The sequence below is a fragment of the Pterocles gutturalis genome, unplaced genomic scaffold, assembly GCF_000699245.1.
Source record: "Pterocles gutturalis isolate BGI_N339 unplaced genomic scaffold, ASM69924v1 scaffold24020, whole genome shotgun sequence".
NCBI classification, from domain to species: Eukaryota; Metazoa; Chordata; class Aves; order Pterocliformes; family Pteroclidae; genus Pterocles; species Pterocles gutturalis.
This window is the reverse complement of record NW_010138895.1, coordinates 823-25848: the sequence shown is the minus strand read 5'-3', so window position 1 is coordinate 25848 and position 25026 is coordinate 823. Positions and strand designations below refer to the sequence as shown.

The 25026-nt window shown below is 37.0% G+C and overlaps 1 protein-coding gene across 1 annotated transcript; it reads right to left on the bottom strand.

The window, feature by feature from the left end:
* Positions 1-6569: 6569 nt before the first annotated feature.
* On the bottom strand, positions 6570-23679 carry HS2ST1 (heparan sulfate 2-O-sulfotransferase 1; the record flags this gene model as incomplete). Its single annotated transcript, XM_010083179.1, has 6 exons — positions 6570-7389; positions 8412-8569; positions 9790-9887; positions 13343-13481; positions 16541-16626; positions 23441-23679. Coding segments are annotated over 6 exons (947 nt in total), but the record flags the coding sequence as incomplete, so codon positions are not given.
* Between the last annotated feature and the right edge of the window lie 1347 nt (positions 23680-25026).

Here is a 25026-nt window from a genome sequence, read left to right as displayed (position 1 = left end):
TGAGCCAGTGAACTCGTTCTGAATGGACGCCAAGAAAAGCGCACCATTTTTGCTCCACATAATCTGAGCATAAGACACTTTCTCCCAGACTTCATGGATTTGACTTCTATCACGCAATTATTCTTTTATCTTCAAGAAGCAAGGATCTCAAATGCAGAGCAGACAAGCCTCCCCACCAATGTAATCTGCTTTTCCAGATCTATAGCTTAGCTATAAGTAGCACTGGAGCAAAGTGCTGGAAGTAGGTATTTGATCTGGGGTTATAAATAGGAGAGATTTCATTTGCTGGTGCACAAGCCTTGCCCACAATAGCAGCGGCCTTGATGGCTGCAACTTTGACTTCATTAATTCCGTCAAGGGAAGGCCCTGAAGATCCAAAGCAGATAATTAGGCCAAAGAGAGCCATCATAGCTGTTAACTTAAGGAATTACTGCAACCCCATATAGTGGTTCATATTTCTGCCTTCCCCTTCCTCTGCATTCTTTGCATATTGTCTTCACAGACGCATAGACACCCTTTATGACCGTATCGACTGCTTTACACGTTTGCCCATATATTCACTCACCATGACCCACTGCAGTGATGCAGTCTTGACAAAGCCAGCCTGCAACAGCACAAGTCTCTAGCAGTTAAGCATTCCTTTTCCCCTTGCCAGTTCTCCAAGTCACACAGCAGTTTCAAAGTTATTAAATTCTAAATAAAGGAGATTAAGGATGCCAAATTCTGTTCTGTGCTAAAAATGGCAATCAGTATTTGTCAAGACAATAATGTCTTTAGGGCCAGAAGACCGCTATTCTCTATACTATTTTTTTTTTTCTTTTTTTGGTAAAGAGACAGTTCATAATATTTTCCAGTAACTGCTGCATCAAACCCAGAGTTCTCGTTCAGTTAGAGCACTCATACCAAATTAGGTATGGTTCTCTCTCAAAATAGAACAGTGTTTTTCCGTATTAGTACTGAATTTATGGTAGAAATACAATGGTTGTTTAGTTGAAAAACACAGATGAGTTAATATCAATAGCAGAGCAAAACAACACATGCATGTACACAGCAAGGCAGTGAACCATTTCTTAAAGCATCAGAGGAATGTGATACCTGCACACTTGAACTACAACCGCAATTCCCATGAATCACCATTTTAATCTATTTTGTTCCAACTTTTTTTTTTTTTAAAAGGAAGATGCGTAGTTGTTCTTTGTGCAATTATTTTGACAGTCATGTTTATTATGAGCAGTGAATGTCTGTGTGCAGCAAATCTGAGAGTGGATTCAGGACCAGCCTTGTAAACGTGCAGAAAATGGGCAGGGAATGTTTATCACAGTATTTTCCATTTTTATGAGGATGCAGTTGGTTATTATGACAAGGTGAAAGGTCTCAAAGCCTTCATTTTTAGGCCACAGGTGTTCTTTGTTGAGGTTTTTTTTAATAAAGAGTATTATTAGTCCTTTAAATTAGCTCCTATTGAAAGTTACCACATCTGCGTTATGTGGTAATGAAGCCAGGGGGAGGTCATAGCAGGGGACTTGTGCTTCAAGAAAACATCTGGACATTGCTTTGACATTCACTAGCAACTTCTTGCATTTTATTAAGAAGTAAGGAAATTATACTGAAATCAAATACAAGATTCAAACAATAAATAAAATGAAAATACCAAACCTGAAAAAAAATCTAGCTTTGAACAAAAAACCGCTCTCCCTTCTTTTACTCCCCTCCCATGAATTCCAACTGATGAGATTAATTACACGTGCAAATGGCAGCATCAGTTAAAAAATATGTTCAATGAGTATTTAACACAAATCTGTAACACTACAGTCATTCTGTCTTGCACAGGAGAAGCTACTTTTTTGTACTGTAACTTTTTTTGGCTGTTATTTTGTTCACTAGATCATTTCAGAAAGAGGTGCAGTGGCCTTAGGAAGTCTTGTACCTTTCTATAGGCAATTTTTTCCTCCACTTCCCCCTGGCTGATATAAGCAGAGAGACTTTGTTCCTGTGCACAATGACACCCATCACTTCCACTGATAGAAGTAAGGAAAAGTATACTTGTAACTAAAGGGGGATTTAAAAGCCATCAAAATCCTCAAGTGGAAGTTGCTGAGTGTCTGCATGATGGTTCCTCATCATCAAGGCTGACAACTGAATATTTAGGAACTATCACATTAAGAAACTTGGCTGGGTCAGATGGCTGTTCAGCTCCATAGCGCACGCAGCCAGGAATGTTTACAGGGCAATGGTTACAGTGCCCGTCAGAATCCTAAACAGAGTGGTGTACCCATGCTCACTATATTTTGCAAATACATGCAAATGACATTGCTATTCTACTCAAGTTCTTATACCGTACTCATTGCTGCAGTAACTGAGCGTCTTCCAGTACCGCAGTAATTGGCCAGGTCATTTGTTCCCTCAGGCAGGGAAGCACATATGTGTCAGTGCCTTGTTTTAATGCCAGTTTTCTATTCTTAAAAAAACTCAGTTTTAATACTAAGAACTTTTGATTGACACTTTCAGTACAGTGTATACCCTCAGCAAATTTATTACATTTCTGTCCAGAAAGCCCAATGCAAATTCCAAAGGTCTATAAATTTAGTTGGTTATAGCTATATGAAATTATTGCAGACGAACCATGCTCCAGCTCACCCCTCCCCTCCAAAATCACAATAGCTGCAAATGAAGTTCACAATACTGCATAACAACATCTTCTAGTAAAAGAGCATTTAATATGAATGTGACATGCAAATATTAAGACAGGACACCAGACTTCTTTTCTTTCCCCTTCCCACTGGGTGTTTTATTTTATATCATTTGCATTAGGTAATCAACTGAAACACTTCAACAACAGAAAGCTGGCAGCTTATTAAGGAAAAATGGAGATTATTTCTCAAACAGCTGTGACAAAATGGTTTCAGGTTGGAATAGTATTGCACAAACAAATCAGTTTACGGAGGGTGAGTGGGAGCGAGAATCTTCAACATGGATTGTGAGGAAAAAAGGCACTATTTAGCTGTGTGTGTGTTTAAAAAGAAAGAAGTCATGAAGCACAATCCACGTTTTTCAAAATTACATTCAGTACTGCTTTAGAAATGCTCACAAACCTGTCTCTTTTTACAGAAGCTACAGAAAGCTGCTGATGTAAATATCAGACAGTACAAGTGTATGAACAGTTATAATTATGCTCCAGAAAAGTCTCAGGAAGAGGGCTCTTTCTATAAATACTGCTGCAAAGGCTACATAGTTGCATAGGCTTATAGCAAAGGAAGCATCCATGCAACTAAGCAGCCTGATAGTTTCCTTAAATTTAATCTCTAGTAGTCATAAAATATGCTCTAATTTTGAAGAGCTAAACTGGCAGTGCACTTGAATCAGGCTTTTCCACTGACTGCTTAAGCAGCACAGTTCAGAGACCGTCCTCCATATATCTTTTTGTCATATACACGTTTAGCAACGCCAGGTAAGCTTAATGGAAAATGTTAACAGAATTATAACTGAAAATAACAGATTTTTCCCTGATATAAAATAGAACTGCTCTGAGACCATAAATAAGCAAATGTTTATTCCTGGAAAGTAAAAATAGCGAAGCATCTTCAGAAAAACTAAGTACCCAGAAAAGGCATTTCAGACGACCAGGACGGGCTGCTTCTCCCTCTGCCATATTGTATAGCTACAAATTTTCCATGCCTGTTTGAAAATGAAGCTATGATCAGTGTACCATTAACAGAAAGGCTGCTTGAAAATCAACCCAGAGCAAGCAGGATTTTGCACGTAGGACATTCTGCACCCTAGCCTTGTGTCTGCTTACAGATGCACTAACAAAATAAGAGTGAAATTCTTGTTGCGTGGCTGCAGAATTATTATGGGAAGGAGCTAAAAACACTGTCGCCTTCCTGTCAACACTGCCCAGTGCATCACAAGAGCTCCAGGCATGCTGTGGTTAGGGGAATGTAGTTGCCAGCGCAGCTGGACCAAGTGCCATTATGCCGACATTAAGAATTTCAACACGGCTACAGTTTTGCACAAAATCTGTGTGTTAATTTTGTACAAAAAGTACAGGACAGTGTAACAAAACCTACTCTCAACTATATATATGAGCATTTCAGCACCTTTCAAATGAACTTAGGCTGGCAAAAAGCCAATCTCACTCCTATGCAGAGACTACAGTGACTTCAGTTAAAAGATCTGTGTTCAGGAGGCTGCATAGTAAGTTTACTGATCATACAACCTGCAATGACAAAAATCCATGTATTGCTGCTTTTCAATATAAGTCATTACGGGAAAATACACAAGATACATTCTGTTTATATATTGTAAAACATTTTTAATACCAACAATTTGGATTGTTTCCATTTCTGAATAGAAGATGAAAAGAGCAGGTTATTAAAAATCTGTAAAGCTCCTTTTCCTAAACTGTCTTTTAGGAATCCCAAGTTTGATAATTCTGAACTCAAAGGATTCTAAAAAGTTCACAGCTGACTTAATGATTGCACTAGATATAAAACTAGATAGTCTTGATTCCTTCTGTGTTCCACAGACAAAAACATTTTCAGAGTACATCTGGAATGAATACCTCTCCAACTGTTGCTAACATTTTAAAAAAATATTCCTAAAATTCTTGTTTGTCTCAACCCTGTCATTTCACAGCAAAGAACAGGAAGTGATACCTGATTGAATAAAATGTGTTTTCTTATAAGAACTATGAAAAATATATTGTTATTTTAAAAGTAAAAAAAAAAAAATCACCTCGTTGTATTCTTTTTGTTACTGAAGATGCATAATTAAGAAATTCTAAGTCCTGGAAGGAAAAAAAAAGAAACACAACTTTCAAAATTGTTTCCAGAATAGAAGAGGTTTCTGTAGACCCTACTGAAATCAGTAGAAGTTTTGCCCATTTTTTTTCTTGTCAATACAAAAGCATTTGTCTACACACCTATTTCATTACTTAGATGAATACTGTACGTTTTCACTTAGCAAACTCTTCTGCTCTCTTAGAGTTGCTTTTCTGAAAAATCTGAAGGAGACACAAGAAGGTAAACTGATCCGAATTATTCTGAAAGAAAACAACATATCAAAATAAAATCTAACATAAAACTATCACAGAGTGGGTAATCTTTCCTGGGATTATAAACATTCATTCATTTTATTTCAAAAAAGTTACTGATTTGTTATGGAAATTTTTAGATCTCCAGTAGCTACTTCTTGCATATGACTCCTCAGTTCCTTTCTTTAGCTAGGACATATCTTCATGTGTGAACTAACACATCCTATTCCCAAACATGTTGGCATTATTAATGATGTCAATAGACAAGAACTAGAACAGGAAATTTTATGTGTGGTCATACTATATAAATGGTAAGCTATCAGAAGGAATTTCCCTGATTATTTGGGAAGAACAAAGAGAGATATATTTTTAAAATTCAGAAGGAAAAATCCAAGAAAGCAAAGAAAATGCAAGATGTACTTGATAGTTTCTCATTATCCCCTCTGTAACTGGGCTGTTGCTTTTGGCTGCAGACATCCTTTGTTTTTGTTACAGGAACAAGCTGGTTAAAGAAACTTCACTTCGTAATTTTAAAATAAGCCTTCAGCATCATCCCTTAGGAATTCAAATCTTTACCACCATTCCTTACTTTGTCTCCTCGGTGCCTTCCCCCATCAAACCCCATGAAAAGCACTTTAGGAAAAGGCAGGTGTAATATGCATAAATACTCAGATCTTTAAAAACATTAAATAGGAAACAAATTCTTGTAGTTCTCCACTGCCATTTGCTATAACGCAGTGGCCCCAAACATCTGTTCTCAAATTTCAATTTACTTTATCTACCAGGTGTTTCACATTGTTAGTAATGGCAACTCACAAATTTACAATAGTCACATAAGGCAGTTACGTAAATACAATTATGTCAGTCAAGTTCATTGCATCTTTCTCAACCAGACTACACACGACATTTTTCTTCTTCTCCTCTTACCATAAAAAAAGTATGAAGGCTACACTTCTGTAAAGAGAATCCCTGGACAACATTCTGGTATTGAAGTCAGAGAGGTCACTGAAGTGCATTTCAGCAATGTCCAACAGTTAACCAGGAAGGAGATGTGATGTTTTTCCCTTCACACGTAACAGAACTGGTGCAAAAAACCCACTTTGAACTAGTAACTTTAAACCTTTTGGTCCAAATACATAAAATAAGCAGTATATACAGCATTTTACTTCTTTCATAAATGCAATGCTTTAAAACACATTATAAAGCCACCTTAGTAAAAATATTCTACAGGTAAAAGTATCGAAGTAGTAGGAAAACCCTAACCATACCACAGCTCACTAATGGAGTCATAATATGGATTCACCAATACCTCAGTTGACAATTACTACAAAGAATCCATGGAGAAACTTAATACTGAATTTACGATTTTTATACCACTGTGTAAGGATCAACTCGAACTGCAGACAATACCAACTTTCTTCACAGTTTTCCCAACCTCAGTCAGTGGTGGTGGGGATAAAAAACAAAACAAAACCCCTACTGCTCTGATTCTTTAACTTTTTACAATATGAATGTGAAAATGATGTTTTAACACTAATGATTATTTGTAGTTTTTTAATAAAACCATATATATAAATATGGGCAATTCCAGCAGCAGCAGCATTTCTCAGCAGACCATGATTAACCATCCCAAGTAATATCATGTGACATGATTCACAAAAACAAAGCACAGATGTACCAGTTATTAACACTACTCATATTGTATACAACCAAAATTTCCATGTTGAAAGCTGGGAAAAATTATTTCCTTTTCACAGAAGTAGAAATGAAAATAAATTGCCCTGAAAATTAAAAAAAGAGCATCAACAGAAGCTTTTTTTTGTTTGTTTATATTTTCAGCTAGAATTGGTGTGTATTAATTGCTCCGAATTAAAGTGTAGATTTCTTCAGGTAAAGGATATTAACTCCCAAATAAAGTATTAATTAGATAAAAGAAATGAAGCCTTTGCTTCTGGATTACCAACATAGTTAGCCAGTGTCCAACGCCCTGGAGGTGATCCACAGCCCACTTTACTCAGATCTATAAAGAAATGTCTTTGAGGTCTACAAGCAATCTAGTTTCCATGGCTGAGGACTAAGATGATGATGTGACCAAAGATTTAGGTCCATAAATCTAACAGTATAGTGTTCTTAGTTTGATTTAGGGTAAATCTTTTCATAGAAAAAGTTTTGAGACAGAATATACAATTCTCCATCTTTTTCCCGAACTGCATGTGCTCTGACAAACTGAAATTGCTCCAGTGCAAATTCATAGAACTCATTCTCCATTTTCCAGATTTCAGACTGTTGTAGCTTGGCAATAGTTTCTTTTGTGGGAAGTTTTTTCTCAGTTGTTTTCCTAAGATGAGACTTCTTTCCTAAATGCAAAATGAAAGCAATAACTTCACTTTAAAGTTCATGTGATTAAAAAATGTTTACAGTCCTTTTATTTACAGAGTTTTATACTCTCAGCATGTTGATAAACTGCATTAGAAATGACAGAATTTAATCCAGGATTTATTAACATAACATGCAGGGTTGGAAAATTGCAGTCTCTCTCACTAAATGTTAATGAATTTTGCATCAGTTCTTTCAATTCTTCCTCCTTACTCTAATAAACCCAGGGAATGAACATTTCATTTAAGGAACAAGATTACTCCACATAATGTACTTGGAGCAAGATGGGTCTTTCAAAATTAATTATTTAGATGTTAATCTGGTATCAAATGTTAAGAATTTTAAAAACTGCAGAGCAAGATACTTTAATGGGACAAAGATAACCAAAATGATGACTCCCTAAGAAGTGCTATTTGTTGCTTTATAATAAACTTCTTAATACTACACATCTAGCCTCTATACATTAGACCCTTTTCTCCCTCTATGTGCAGACAGAAGCCCTGCTAAGATGGACCTTTTCTTCATCATAAGTTGCATGGCCAGCTCCCAGAAACAGAGCTACTCGCTACATAGTGAACATCTTACTACGATCCCAGGAAGATAAACATATACTTGGGACTTCGTATCCCTTGGGCTTTTTTGCACAGTCAACCAGGTTGCATCAAGCACAGTTAATTTCAGCAGGGCTTCTGAGGAAATGGAAATCTGCCACTATCAGACCTTTCAAAAATTTTTGAAGTGTGGTATACCTACATAACTGCCGTTACCCAACCTTAAATATTTACAATCTATGTAAGGCAGGAAGATACTTGGGCTGCCCTCAAAAATTTCTATGGAGAGCCTTTTAAAGATCTTGTCTCTTCTGTAGGAACATCAGCCAACTGAGAGGCAAACCTGGCACAGACTCAAAACTGTTCATCTAGGTCTAAAGAATTCACATTAAAAAAAAGTGGTAAGAGGATGAATAACCCATGGAATCCATAGAAATCAACCATTTAAATACCTGTACGGTACAGTTCTGTGGCACCCCTGAAGAACCGGGGCAAAGCTGCCTCCAATAACATGATAAAGTCTTCAAGCTCTTCGGTAACTCCCACTAGGAAGTATTCATTAATCAGATTGTATTTGGCTTGTTCCAAAGCCCATCTGCTTCCCACATTCCTAAAATGACAGAGAACAATTAGAGCAAGTTCTGATGTCAGCCAACAATCCTTGGTCCCTAGATGGAGATTACTTCATAACAGGACATTTGTATAGGAAAGGCAAGACTGCTTTCCAGCTCTAACCATTGCTAAATTTATTGCCCTTTCCAGTTTCTCTCATCTGTGTTCTTATCTAAAAATTTGACTCCTCTAGTTATTTTGACAGTAATTCATCCATGAAAAAAAAGCATGTTTGCATATGGTTACTGTCTCTATTAATGCAATTTGTGGAGGATTTGCATTTTGTTGATGTCAATACTCAGTCTCCACTTTCACATTAGATACCAGAAATGGTTCTGTTAAGAACACACCTTCCCTTTCTCATCCTACAAGCTTAATTCTGAACTAGAAAGTCATTGTGCTTAATGGGAGGACTTCCCTACTGAATGACAGACAGAAATTAAACTGACTTTTTTTTCTCCTTTTTATTTCTCCTTTTTTTTCCTCCTTTTTCACTCTGGACAGAAGGAAAAAATAAGTTCAGAGTTCTTTCTTTCCCTGCTTCTCCACCTGGCCCAGGTATAGATAGGTTTGAGCAAAAGGCACTGAAAGAGGAGCTCCCAAGCAGCCATTTACTTTGCTTATGTCTGGATGAAGAGTACCTCTGACAAATAATTGCCCTTGATTTAATTCAGAATCCTTCAAATCATCTATGTCACCCCCCCTTATTTTTCAGTTTGCTAAAAAGTTTTTTAAAGTGTGTGACATTGTTATAAAACACACTGCATTGACGGACAGTATTTCCTTTTGTTTCAGTTTCTACTAAGTAGCATTGACTACTGGGTGTCAAGAAGATAAATTTATCCTGATCTCTATTATTTTATTCTCCACAGAAACTCTAGAAGATTGAACGAAATATCTCCAACCAGAAAGACGGATATTGTAGCCTGACATAAGAGAAAAATGTGGAGACTCCAAATCTACAAAAATTATTTCTAAAATGGGAAACATCTGTTTTGTCTCACAGTGCTGCTGATACAGTATCCTAAAATATTGCTTGTTTGAAGAACTGCAAGACTGTTTCAGTAAAATGCATCTTCAAAAGAAAATACATTACTAAAGTACCTGCTGCTTCACTATGTACAGTCCCCCAACTGTGCTACATAATCAAATCTGCTAAGTTTAGATTTCAGCACTGAGATACTTGACTAACAATTTAAGCTACACTTGTCTCCCTACCAGCATTCGGAGCTGTGGCCACAGAAGAATGGAATTTGAAGCCAAAGTTTCTCTGGAGCACAGTCTGAACCTCCAGCTGCCACACATTCATCAAAGGTCTAGAACAAAGACAAAGTTGAGCTGAGCTTTAATATCTAGGATGTGTATCAAACATCTCAACCTGGTTACTTGCTAAATGTAGCAGAGACAGAACAACACAAGATATCATGTGAAAGAAAAAAAATGTAATTTTTCTAAGACTTGCTTTCATGGTATTATTAGTAGGACCTATTTGTCTATTAGAACTAATAAAAAATTGATCTTACCTGATATATTTGACATAGCTTTACTATAACCTTGATAAACTCTATATGTCAAAACAAACAAAAACAGCCAAAAAGTGTTGGTATCATTATTTTTCCCTTACAAAGGAAGTTTCTAAAGATACAGTGTCAAATGTCATCAGGATTTGTGTGATACTGGAACAGCTGGATCTTTATACCATAGAACACCACACATTTTATGGTTCAGATTAAACAATGTTCCATTACATTTTAAATATTATGACAAATAACTGCCATTTCAGAGGCGTATTTGTTTTTGCCAATCAGAAAAAGTGAAAGCAAGTTGTTCTCTGCATCACAGGATATTCCATACAACATAGCTCTACATGGATAGACAGCTGCAGCAACACAGTTTCAGCTGCAGTAACACAGTTCCAATAAGAACTCGTATTTTACCCAGCCACCATAAAGAAAGTATTTATGATATTTCTAATCAAGATATAAGGCAGGTATCTAGGATAGATGTTTTAAATAATTATTTAAGAAGAAATAAGTGATCACATAGACAATTTTTAGAATGTTTCTTCTGTATAATTACAAGTTTCTCTTCCAAACAGCTATGTACAAATACATGTTTAATTATTCGGTGTTAGAACAAGGACAACGTCCTTTGCTTCTATTTTGAGGTGAAGTTCCTGAGATAATCTGAAAAACTTACTGATATCAGGCCCAGCAGGGACTAACATGTGGTGTCTTGGTCCACATTACACTTTGAGTTTAGAACAGCTCAGACATGTCACATATCACATATAAAAATGCAGCTTAACTAGGAAAACAAGGCATTGGTATGCTTTCTCTAGCACAGTGCTCTAGAGAAATTCTGCACAGATCTATCATGAGTCCTTTATAACAACAACGTTATGTAAGAACTAAATTATTTAAATGCACCCACAAAATTACAAAGGTACATACTAAATATGAACTGGCATCTGTCAAAAGAAAGAGTTCTTTGCTTATACCTGCAGGTTACCTTATAGTTAATATGCAAAAGCAAGTGAGTAATTTTCTAAGTAAGATGAAATAGGACAGGCTTCCTTCCCCACGTCCTCCTATATACTCACCTTGACTGCTTCGTCCAGAGATTTTATTATAAGAAACACTTGTCTTTAGAGACTCTGTTCTTGGAGCCAAGCTACCTGTAACTTTGGAAGCACAAGGCTATAGAGAGAAAATTAATGAAGAACTCTTCCACAGAAATGCTGTGGTATGGACTGGGAGGGGGCGAGGGTGTGAAGTACACCAAGATTCCTTTCCACTTAATAAAGGCACAATTGACTTCCATTAGAAAGATTGCATTTTTGACCTTCCCTGCTTTTCATTTTCAGAGCTCTTAGAGAATCTACTATAACACAGATTAGAACAGATACCAGTGTTACAGACTCTGCGATTGGGTCAATCCATCGTAGAGCTTACTGAATTTTATATCAAATGTATGTAAAACTGACACCATCTATACATGTGCAGCTTTCTTGGAAACAACGTGGAAGAACAGTATTACCTGATTTAAATGAAAGAAACCCTAAAACTTGGCATAGCAAATCAGTTTCACTTTGAATGAACTAGGGATGCTTACAAGACAAGTTATATCTGTATGGCGACAACTAAGTCTCAGACCTAAGTAAAGTGGTATGTTAGTGACAAAATGAAAAAAAGCATCATAAATAGAAAAACATAAACTTAATAATACAAGGCATTACAAACATTATAAATAGGAATGCAGTTCAACTTCTTCCAGCAAATCAGAACTTAAAATGCAGTCTACCAAGCAGCAGCATTAGGGATTTTGACTTCAGGTTTCCCAGTGACTACCCAATAAATCTGTTTGGATTATTATTATTTTACTACATGTTAAGTCCTATGAACAGTTCGAACTACGTAGCATGCTGAGCTTTCCACCTCATCCATCTCTACCAGGAAGGACCACTGGGCAAATCATGCTCCTCATGAAAAGGAACAGAGTAGGTTATAAGATATGAGATCCTGTCTCCCTTTTAAAAAATGCCTTTATGATATAGTAACACCAAACCATTTCTGTAGCCAGTCTATGAAGACACATTTTTTAAAGCATAATTTCAATTACAGTTCTGCTTGAAGCTTTCCTCTACCTATGATGTAGGATGTCTGGATAAACTGAAATGCAGTAGCAGAAGATGGAGCCAAAACCTAAGTAACAGAGGAGCATTTAGTTATCTACTGGAAAGGAAAGAGGAATGGTCTGTTCACAATATTTAAAAAACACTGTTGGGATGGGGCGGAGCACACAAAATGATTAGTCATATTTATCAGTTGTCTTGGTGTTTATAGCCTAAGCTGTGTTCAGTGTGATTTTTGCTTAGTTATTTTTTTCAATGTCTCTTTAGTGCTACACTAAATTTTCAACATTACAGAAAAAAATAATCAGTTTACAAAAATATTGCCACTGAAATTTTAAGCAGTTTGGCTCTGTAAAGTACTAAACCCCCTTACATTTTATAAAAGCTTCCACACTGTTCTAACTATAGTTTTATAAACTATATTTGTATACTTAACACCCTACTTTTCTCCCTGATTTAAGAAAAGTCCAAAGCCACATGCTCCAACAAACGTCTTACTGCAAACTATGACAGTGGATGTATAAATTCTTTCTGGAATATTACGGAGCCTAAATGATGTTACCATTCTGAAACTGTATTAGTAATCAAAGTTTCAATGTACTAACTTGAACTACTCCTATAGCCTCGTAGGACAGATGGAGGAAGCATAGAAATGTATGACTCATACTCCATAGTTTTCAGGCAGACTCTTTGTAAAATTTCATTGCAATATTTATATTAAAAAATTGGGTTGCTAATTATAAAAAAAAATAAACATTAAAGCCAAAGTATCAGCAGTTATACAGAGTTCAGTGAAAAATGCATCTCTCAGTCTTCAGCAAGAAGAGACGTAGATTCCTTACATAGGAGGAGAAGCTTAACCTGACACTTACAACTCTAGGTACCTGAAAACATTTTTAAATTTTATTTAATTTTTTTAACAACTTGCAACATAAAGTGAATTTACAAGGTTACAAAGAACATACTTAATGTTATACTCTGGTGCAGTATGGACAAAAAGTGGAGAAAATAACTTACAAAGCCTCCGTCATCACCAAGGCTGATCCAACAACAATACAGCTTTTATCAGGACAGTTTTAAAAACTGTTTTCACACTAACTTTAGTAGGAACAACATATATAATAAAGTGTACCTTACCTTTTTATCGCCCTGTTTTCGTCTCCGTAGCCCTGGTCTGTAATCATCTCCAAAGCGCAGAAAGTAATAATAAGAAACTAGTCGTTCTATAGGATCTCTTATGACATTTATGTAAATTGGCTTCTTTTTAACACCAAATCTAAAGTAAAAAAGGAAAAAATGTCTTTTAAAGGCCAAATCAAAGCTTCTCATCTAATACTGAAAAGCCTGTCTCCATTGGTACAACTGAAATCTATATACAGAGAAGATGATGGCAAGAGGAAGTTTAATGATCACTTCCTCTCATCCTCATACCCAGTACGTTACATGAATGTGGAAGTCAGTGCAATTTCAGTTTTCCTAGGATTGTGATTATAGGGTTTTTTTATTAGAGAAACAAGCAAAATTGAAATATGATGACACAATAGATACTAAAAATGTTTCTACTACCATCCTGACTCTATAGAAATGCCTTAATTAGTCTAGCAGCCACGTATCTGTTTATAAGTACAGGAAGTTCGATATTGAGTTCCTGCCCTTCTGAACTGTGCTATGCAATGCTGCAAGTGGGTTTCCTGGCAGGTCTTCACCTCTCAGAGACATGAACTATAACAGAAGGAAGACAGAACTCAGAGCCCATCCACTACCTCGGTTGAATCCATACGGCTATGCTTATTAAATGTAAGCCTAAGATAGTATCTGTAACTGCATTAACTTTTCTATCTGAAGAGATAAAACTTTTCCTTAGACATTTACCCTAAGCAAATTTTGATTTACCATGGTACAATCAGGAAGCTTGACAAAAGGAGGTGGTAAGCTCATGGGACACACAAGAAAGATTTAAACCACCAAAACTGTTTTGTACAAATGCTACCTTTCAGTGATCTACATTCAGGACAGTTTTTATGATACATTTCTCAGTTTTACTTTCTTTTCCATTTGAGACATTAATGTTTGGGTACCATATTTATTTGCCACAGTAAAGAGGTTATATCGCAATGGGAACTACAAATGTGCCAAGTGCCCTGAAGTAAAGCTAAGAGCTGGAAAAAAAAAACTCTCTTATGTTCCCATGTAAACTGGCAAATTGTTCTCCATTGACAGAGGGCCATTCAAGTCTCCTAGCTTGGCTGAAACAGAGAGCACTCATAGTTTTAAGATGCAGTACCATTATTGCTAAAGTGGTGTTCTGTAAATTATAATACCAGATACTGCTTATATGAGGATTCTTAAGTTGAAAAGCTGAAGAACAGAAACATAGAAGAAGGAGCAAAAAAGAGGAAGTTAGAAAAAAAAAATTAAAAGGCATTACTTTATCAAAAGACCAGCACTACAGACACAGAAATTTTTAAAGGCTACAGAAAGGGCAACTGATTCTTCAGATGCTGCCAGCAGAGTAGGAATTAACCAGACTGTAGCAGTTAAAGCTGGTATTGATGACAGATGTCTGTATGCCAGCTCTTACTCCCAAAGTCTGCAAAATAGGAGTCTGTGACTGTTTCAACCATTTTGATGCAAAGTCCAGACTTTGAGCTGCACCTGCTTTCAGGTCCGCTGAAGTGCCTGAGACATGCATGTGTGTCCCCTTCTGCAGACTCTACTGCAAGTGCTGTACAAGGCTGTGACAAACCATTTTGATATAGTAGCAGACTCAACCAATAATATATATCTGTGGGCTAAATTAAGGTGTCAAAGCCCTTGGAAATGTTTGTGCTGGATTGTACATACATATGGATTTGCACATGATCTGGGCAAAAAATTAATCATTTAGGTGAAAGGATAACAAACAACAAACACAAGGATAACACAGTCCTGGAGGGACAATGCAAATTAAAGAAATCTGTGAAATTGTTTAGATGCTTTCTAGATGTAAAATAATTATTCCAATTTTAAAAGTTCCAGTATCTGAAATTGTTTTCAGCTTTATGAAGTGAGTAATGTATAAAATGACATTCACCTTTGCTGTTCCAGAAAGCTGTTATGCAGTTCAGGGGTTTATTAATGTTGCAGCATTCCAACTTTAAAAAGGCAGAAAGTAAGCTAATGAAATTTGATACATTTTATTTTATTGATTGATTTGCAATTAAGCCCTCTTGCCTGTTACTTTTTGTAAATTTGAAGTTTTTACTTGGTGCCATTGGTAATTTCCAGCTACTACTATAGCTTTTAACATTTGCTATTCTATAATATACTGTTCTGGGAATCTCTGAAGCTCTCACTTCCCCTTCTCATTCTTTGTAATAAAAAGCTAGAATTAAAAATCAGTGTACATAACAGGATGAAAAATTAAAAGCAATAAGCAAACAAAAATTCTTACATACAAAAACCTAATTTCATTAAATAAATGTTTTCATACACAGAAACAGAACATTACTGAGGACTGACCAGCAGCAAGAGATAAAAGTAGTGGTTAGCTACTGTTTGTGCAGTCGAGAAAAATCCACTTTCAATTTTAAACCATTTTCCACATGCTGCAAGTGCGAGATGAAGCACTGCATAGTAAGCATCTTAAGCAAAACTGACTTGCCAGTTCAAGGGAAGGTTTCACAAGACTGAGCTACTGAGGATCACTGCTTTAGATCCAGAAGTCAAAAAAATACCAGAAAAGAAACACATGGAAGCAAGAATACAGACATGATCCTGAACCTTTGAAGTCACTGGGGGGATTTTTACCTCATTTTCTTTTAAATTGATTTTAGAAGTAACAGGATTTAACTCCACAAGAATTATTTCAGTGCTTTTTAGAGCAAGACAAATTACTATAGGCCAGAGAACTGCTTTAAAATATAACTTTTAATATTTTGATACAGTGTAAAGGGACAATCTGATCAAGAAGTGGCAGGTGGTATCACTTGTTATATGAAACATATTTGAGAACAGGTATCTTAAACTTCCCAGAATGGGAAGCTAATCCTAAAGCAGAACTGCCAATGTTCCAGAGAAAATTCAGGATTTTCAGTAAAACAACCTTGTAATTCAGTCAAGGAATACTAAACCTAGCATACAAATAGTTTATTGGCTACATTTTATCATGCAAAAAGACAAGAGTAAACTGTGAAAATCAAAACCAAACATTGCTCATCTTCGGAATTTCAGCGTGTGAATTTTTCAAAACTGCAGTTGTCAGACTTCCATCACTAGAGGGCACTAATATCCCAGCAGGATCCAAGAAACTTAAACTACTATGCTACTCAACAGATAAATTCAAGGGTAACCTACTTTGCAAAGTCCAAATATGAGATATGTCCATGGTAAAATCCTGGTTTCATTTCCTTCCAGGAAGTCACATTCTTCACAAATCGGACCTGTAAAAGCAGGCAGCAGAAAGTGTTTCCGTACAGCTGGAACACATTTAGCTTCCTCATACGTGGTATTCTCTGGTTTTTAAGTAACATCTCATAATGCATTAGAAAAAAAGTCTGTTTTGAATATTACCAAATAATTTGTGCCAGATAAAACAGACTTTTCTGAAAGCATACAGAGGACCTATTTCAGATCATCACAATTTAATGATCAGAAACTAAACAAAAGCAGAATATAGCAATCAGAAGGAAAATTTAAGGAAAGCTATCACAAAAACATTAGCAAGACAAACATTTAAATTTTTGTCACTCCATTTTATTTGTAATTTGAAAGGAATGAGGAATTCCCTTAGCAAGAAGTAGAAATGCAAGTACAGCTTTGATGGAATTGTCTGATCTGTATTTAGTCACTCAAATAAAACTGTACCAGATTTACAAGCATGTTCTTAGACTTCTTTTAGCAAGACATAAGAAACAAATCCGATCATTCATTTGCTCCTCCATACCAAAGTGCAACACATGAGTAATCCAGAAATTGTATTAATGTATACACCGTAAATTAGATCTACAGTTTAATATTTTGAATAGTTACCTTAAGCCTAACATTTCAGTGTAACTTCCATGTTAAAGCAACAAGTAGCCCTTAAACAAGGGCTGATAAAGCAGTTATCGGCAAACTTCACAAAAATAGGAATAGTTTTTAATTTCAAAGATAAAAACAAGATACACGCCCCAAACCAGAAAGTATGATCAAATTAAGTGGGACATGGAAATCCTGATACAGCTTGGCTTTATTAGATGAACAGAATATTTTAACATCAAAGCATTTAACTCTGAAAGTTATTTCAAAACTAGTGAATTGGATAATGAAGAAAAGATGATAAATTTGTACTGCCTGAGCTGTCTGACAAAGATATGCTATTTCTGAAGCTGAGAATTAGAAGACAGCATTCCCTGCACATCTACAATATCTTTTCTGTTACACAGTGACATGGATAACCACAAAGATACTGAGGTGAGACAAGAAAGAAAAAACCAGGAAGTTTTGAAAGCTCAAGACAGCACACTAACATTCTGTAAGGTCTAATAGATTGAGTGTTCTGAAACATGATATTTATTATTTATTATAACCAATTGAGGATTCCAAGAAGCAAGACTGGCCTCCTGCTGTTTCTTCAAATGTGCAAAACTCACAGTCTAGGATTTAAGAGGTTGATAACCTTTACTTATTTCTTGAAACACTGGCTCCTGGACTCTCAGGTAAAAGAAATGGATATTACTTTTTAATAACAAGCAGTGTCATTTTTTCAGTGTACAAGTTTCACAGTCTGTGGCATTTCACAATTTAAATCATATATTGCACATAAAAATTGTGGCAAATCTAGCTGAAAAACACTGCACAATGTTGTACAATGGTGTTTCATAAACTGCATTGGCTTTCTGTCTGGTTTGTTCACAGCACAATCTGATAATATATCTATGAGACTTTTTGAATCCAGTTGAACTACCTGTACTGCTACTGAAACAAACCACACTTTCATTGACTGTACCTTTCAAAGATTAATGACAAGATATTTTCAGTGGAGAGCCTCAGCTATGAATATTTCTATACCTAGGAAAGAAGTTTCCTTAATGCAAAGTATATATTATTGTCCCTTCCTTCATGGTTGGTTGATGCAACCCCACAAGTAAAGCAGTTATGCCACCTATTGTGTGTAGTGCAGCATGCACATCAAAGCGTGCATTTCACTTACATTTCCATGAACAAGCTTTCTGAAATCTAATTTCAGTTACTAATCTCAGTTTCTAATAGACTAGGACTAGACACAGGGAAATGTTAAGTGCAAAATCCCAAGGGTCAGTTCTGCCTTAGATCCCCATGCCACCATCTGGCATCAAACTTCAGGTGCTCCGGTGATAGTTAAAAAAAAATCCTTTATTGTTTTTGTCTTACAATGTCACTGTCTGATAAGGAAATATTATTTTACGGACATAGAATGGATGTTCTCATCTTTTATTAACACCAGACAAGATAAGAGAATCATAGTATTATAGAATAGTTTGAGTTGGAAGGGTCGATGGAGGTCATCTAGTCCAACCCCTGTGCAGTAAGCAGGGACACTTTCCACTAGATCAGGTTGCCCAAAGCCCCATCCAACCTGACCTTGAATGTTTCTGGGGACAGGGCATCTACCACCTCCCTGGGCAACCTGTGCCAGTGTTTCACCACCCTAAGTGTAAAATATTTCTTCCTTAGATCTAGTCTAAACCTTTCCTCTTTTAGTTTAAAACCATTACCCCTTGTCCTATTGCTACAGGCCCTGTTAAAAAGTCTATCCTCATCTTTCTTATAAGCCCCCTTCAGGTACTGAAAGGCCACAATCAGGTCTCCTTGGAGTCTTCTCTTCTCCAGGCTGAACAACCCCAACTCTCTCAGCCTGTCCTCACAGGGGAGGTGTTCCAGGCCTTCGATCATTTTCGTGGCGCTCCTCTGGACCTGCTCCAACAGGTCCATGTCCTTCCTGTGCTGAGCAGGCTCAGAAGGTTTTATAAGACAGCTGTGACATTTACATCTGCCTTAAGATGGACCAGCAACATGTTTTGCCCTCGAGAATTTAAGTTTTTAACACCTATAACTAGCCTGCAGGCAACAAATTATTTCCCCCCCACCCCACTTTGCAGCATTCCAAAAATCAGAATTGTTCCAAGTCACAGACAGCCTAATGAGTCTGGATTTACACGTTTTAGGGCAGCAATGAATATTGCTTGCTGGTTCATACTGTTAAATATGATCAATTTTACCTTTCTTTTCAAGGCTTAGCAGATACTGGAGCTTTCAAGAGAAGCTTAAGCAAGCTTCTCCATCTGAACCCTGAATAAAATTTTAGGTTACTTTAAAAGTTCAGATAGATGTGAATGGAGTTCCTGTGAAGTTGTTTCACCGTGCTTTTATATAATCAGCTACAAAGTTGCTTCACAGCCTTTAGTAAGTGAGAAATGAGCTGAGCTTCACTGAATTAAAAAGCCAGATCAAACATACTCTGGGGGCATAAGATGTCCTGCAAGGTAAGTTAAATACATTCAGTTTCTAGGACGATAAGAATTTAAAACAAGTCCCAGTGAGCCAAAAGGAAAAAAACAAAACAAAACAAACCAACCAAGTACATTAGGTCTGAGCAAAAAGCCCTGGGAAATGTGTGTGTGCAAACCAAAGTGATGTTGTGAGCTGTCACCTCTGTCCGCTAACTGCTTCCATCAATCTCTACAGTCTGAACACACACCTACAAACCCCGTAACCCCAGAGGTGGTATAGTCATTACTCTGTGGCTGGGTATCACATGGACTTTTAGAAACTGAAAAAGCCCCAGCTTCTAACATTGTTATAGTCTAGTTCTGTTTGTCAATTGCTGAATAAACTGACTTAAAATTACAAATAACTAGGGGGATGAATGTCACAAGCCCAGCCTGGTGAGGACACGCAAGGATTTTCCATTTGAACTACAAAAAAGGGGCTTTCAAGTAAGACTGAAGACCAACACGGTGTCAAACTTCAGATTCTGACTTAAAGACCAAGCATAATGGGATGACTGAACCAGAAACCCTCTGCAGGAAGGCAATGGTAGCTTAGCTATCCAAATTGTCATACAAGCTAATAACTTAACAGTTGCTCTAAATCAGAGGGTTGGGAACATTGAGAACAGGCTAGCAGCACACCTCTGTCTGCAGGCTATGAGAAACCACAAGCAAGCCCAAGACAAGCGTAGCTGAGAAGTAATTTTGTGAGATGGCGAAAAAAGAGTTCAGTTCAGCCACGGTACAGCCAGGATGCCCATTTCACATGAAGAGTTCTTTCTCAGAAGGAAAAATACAATTGCCTCACGTACAGCAGTGGACAGTAGTACTCACTAGGCCATCTAACTCCAAGAGAAAAATTTTTAAATGTTCAGGAGCACATGACAGTACTTCCACTTCTACCAGAGCTGCTGCAACCTTTTACCTGTTCCACTTCTAACAGCCATCGAAACCTTCACCAGCAGAGAAAATAAGTACTACTGAAGTCACCATAAGCGCGCTATCCTCTGAGAGGCTGCTGCTTTGGAATACATTTGGAAGGAAGATACTTTCAGGATGCTCTTTTGAGAAAAATTAATAGAGAAACTGCAGGAGAAAAAAGACCAACAAACAGAAAACAGCAAGCCAAGGTAGTGAAATGCTGGATACCATGGCTTTTCTATGTTCACAACGACAGTACAGGGAATGTGTTCTCATATCCCCTTTTCTAATTATATGTCAAGAATACATGCCTCAAGATAGAACAGTAGTTTAGTTTTAAATGTTTTAGATGACAATTTTACCATGTAATAAAAAACCTCAAGTTTGTGTGGCTGGTACGCCATCCAACTATCCATAACAAAGGCATACTTACAGGGACAAAAAGTATCAGTACTGAAACATGCCAGTAACAAATGAAATCCAACCAAGCAGCTACTCTGATTTAATGAGAGTTTTTGTTACAGACCACACAGATCAGAAATGCAACATGGGCAACATGGCATTCAGCTTGCTGCAAAGAAAAGGCCCAACCTGTGGAAAGAGGGCAGTTCACAGGATCCTGCTGTCAGAGAAGCTCTAAAAGAAAGACGGGCTGTTGGGACAAGTCCATCTGAAACTAAAATGGATGCATTAGGGACTGTTATCAGATTATCTCAAATCAGGTACAAATTATATCTGGAGTGGACTTTAAATAGGGTTTTTTTTCAAATTGCATTCAAGAAGCAAAGGTTTCACACATAGGCAGAGAACTTTACATCTCTTACAAAATTAGAATAGTTTTGAAAAAGTACAGCAGAAGTAGTGCAAAACAGAGGGCTTACAAATTTATGCCAGGTCCCAGACAATCTTCACCTTGCTTAGGGAGGTGTGTTTTAGCATCATTGATATGAAAATTTTACCTCTATGATGTATTTATGTATTTTACTACTGGTGCACCTAATGCACTCAAGTCAGCTACACTGATGAAGGTGATGCGAATATTACATGCATACCTAAGCCCACAAAGAGTAAACCTTCATCAGCTACTGCTCAGCATCCTCACCATCTCCAGATTGCAATATATGACTTACAATGGCAAGTTGCTATCTTGAAATGCTGAAGGCAAATAATTATTTATTCTTCTTTAAAAAACCATGCAATATGTAAAGATACTGTCAGCATCTCCCAGCTAATGGCCACTGAAGAAGGAGTATCAACTGTCTAATTAAACCACACAATATACCACCTTGGACAACAGCATAGTATCACATCAATGTAGGGCTGCTAGTATTGTATACATGCCCAGCACTGATGGATTTTCATTTATCAGTAGCTAATTATTACACAGAAGTTGAGCAGGAGAGGTTCTCTTAGATAAATCTAAGCCAGTAAAGAACAAATTTGACTTGAATGAAATTCAAACAAAAGTAGAAATTTAAGGGAAGGTTGCCTGTGTTTAATTTATACCATCAGTGACTAGCTCTCCTATCCACTACAACTCAAAGAGATACCTTGACAGAAACAGAATCTGTGTTTGGAAGTACAGCGCTAAGTATGACTGACCTGAGCAGGACTTTTAATTAACAGATATAGGCTTGTTAAATCTTTTGAAAAATCTCTCTGCTGTTGGCACACAGGTCTTTACTACTTGTTCTCTGCAGTGGATAGGACTATAGGGACTGCTACCAGACTTACTCTTAGTAATCTCAGTAATCATGTATGACAATATCACCTTTATATTTAGGAAAAGATTTCACAACAGCAAAAACCCAACAGTAACACAACCCCACAACCACAAAACAGGTTCCCAGTCCCACCCCAAGTACACTCTACATCCCCTGCACCGAGATCCCTACTCTCAGTCTTTGTCCCACATACAGAACTGAAAGTGGAGGGCCCTGTTCCATCTGCTTCCCCTCGCCCCCCTCCAGCAGCTGTGCTGAGCTGCTTCTGCCTGTAGGCAGGCACTTAAAGGAGCTGGAAGCCTCAGTGCTGACATGCTGCAGTGCAGAACAGCTCCTGCCTCTGCCGCCCATCAACTTAAGATGATCAGCATACAAGTGGTAGTACACACTTGAGAGTTTGGAAACATTTGTTTTATGGGCAGGGATGACGACATAGTGATGTTTTAGACCTCTGACCTCAATTCCTTGCATGTGAACTCATGACGAGCAAAAAGATATATTATTTTAAAAAATAAAACGAAACCCCTACCCCCTCACCACACCCCACCTCAAGAAAAACAGAGCACTGATCCTCCATCATCTTTTTTTACTACTCATCATCTGAAGCAGTGGTAGCCATGATCATTTCTAGCCTGGGACTACACTGATTTTAGCGACCGATGACAGAAGTGCAGCCCTGACAGCCAGGCACAGTGTCTGCGCTACTCAGAGACCAACGCACGTAAGACTGCATTCACTGCAGAGGGAGACGACAGGCAAGTATGATTACACAGCCAAAAGCCAGACAGTTGACAATACAATAAACTTTTACAGTTACAACAACAAAGGTCACTTGTGCCCTAGCTGTGGTCCTTTTTAGCTTTGTTTTTGTCTGATAAACAGATACTTACCACCTCCAGTAGACCAGCAAAAACCTAAGCTTATTATTTAATAAATAATATTATTTGTCTACAAAGTAAATGTAAACACATTAGAAGTCTTTTATACTGGAAAATATGACATAAAAGCCAATTCTATGAGACCATTAAGTTTGCAATAGCAAAAAAGTTTTCCGTACTTTCTTCTTGTTTAATAAAGACATCCCAAAGGCAGCAGCTTACCTGATCTTGCAGAGACATAACAGGATTATTTTTGGTTGTATTGATATGTAGAACATGATATTTGTTCTTTGCACAAAGATCATAGGCAATATTTGTGAAGGATGTGCTGGCAGTCTTAGGTACTCTGTTGTAAATAATCACCACATCATCTTCTTCATCCAGTGTCACATCTTGTCGAGGACCATCTACTGTATGACGTTGTTCTATTTCTCTGACTTCATGTCTTGCAATAGCCCTTTCTGTTAAGGACGACAAATACAAAATTTTGATGTAAATATCACCAATTTTGAAGTTCAAACCAGAGACTGCGAATAACCTGGTGAAGAGCAGTAACTCCTCAGCAATAAAGGAAACATTTGCTGTCATATATATTTCTGACATATCTGAAGTAATCTGTAAAATATATGAATGATAAAAGGTGAGTTAGTCTGACACAGAACACAAAGACTAGAAAACAATATACTTAGGGAACACATACTGTATTCTATGACTCATGCTAATGTTACTGAAAGCCATCATCTCTAAAGAAAAACGCCTATGAAGTGCTATCAAAATGTTACATCCCCAAAACATCCCAAGTAATTTCTACAAAACAACTATTTAAAAATTATAATAAAAGCACTAGCTCGAGCAATTGGGAGAATATGAATTTTCTGAAAATAGCAGAAATACTAACACTAGAGATTTAGTCGATTAACTGTGTAGAGGCACTGCAATTCAGATGAAAACATTGTTTTGTTATTTCAATTGATACAAGCCCCAAGTACAAAGCATTACAACAAAAGGGTTTGCAAAAATTCAAGTAGATTTATTAATTCGAAGTTTGACAAGAACAGAAGCAAGAGGTGCTTACGAAACAGTTAACATGAAGGTGAAGAGTGATCTCTGAGTACTGAAATATATCAAATACATCAAAAAGAAACATGGAAAAGCAAGCTATGAACCTTTTGGCAAGGTGAATTCATTGCAAATAAACTATTTTTCCTTTTATACAAAGGGCAATACTCAGTAATTGAACTCTGCTTCAAGAGCAAAAGCCTATTTGGAAAATAAAAACCACAGTATTACGGCTTTTTTTTTTTTCTGCTGCTGAATATCAAATACTTTGTGCTGATTCAGACACAGCTTTGTTCTGTTCCAGGTAAGTATATACTTTAATACGATTTGTAATACAGATGTCAAAGCATCTTTTCTGATTCACTTATTGTGATATTGCCTTTAATAATGTATTCAAAGAAATCTGCGTTGGCCGACAGTGCACGCTGAAGTTGGTACCACAAGAGTAACCTGTAATTCTCTGTATGATGTTCTTACACAGGGTATAGCTTTCTGGACGACATGCTTTTAACAGCAGCAGCTCTTGGCCTTTACTACCCTTGCTTCCTGTAACCCAGCTCCTTCTATTCTCTTTCACCACATCTCTTTAATTATAATATAAAATCACTTCTAAAGCAGAATCATTAAGCTGTGAACACCACTAGCCTGTAATTCCACATAAACTGTCTTCAACCACAAACTTCCATCTGTCTGAAATGCTTCAAAGCTTAAACTCACACACTCTCTCACATGCTCATATCTCACACTCC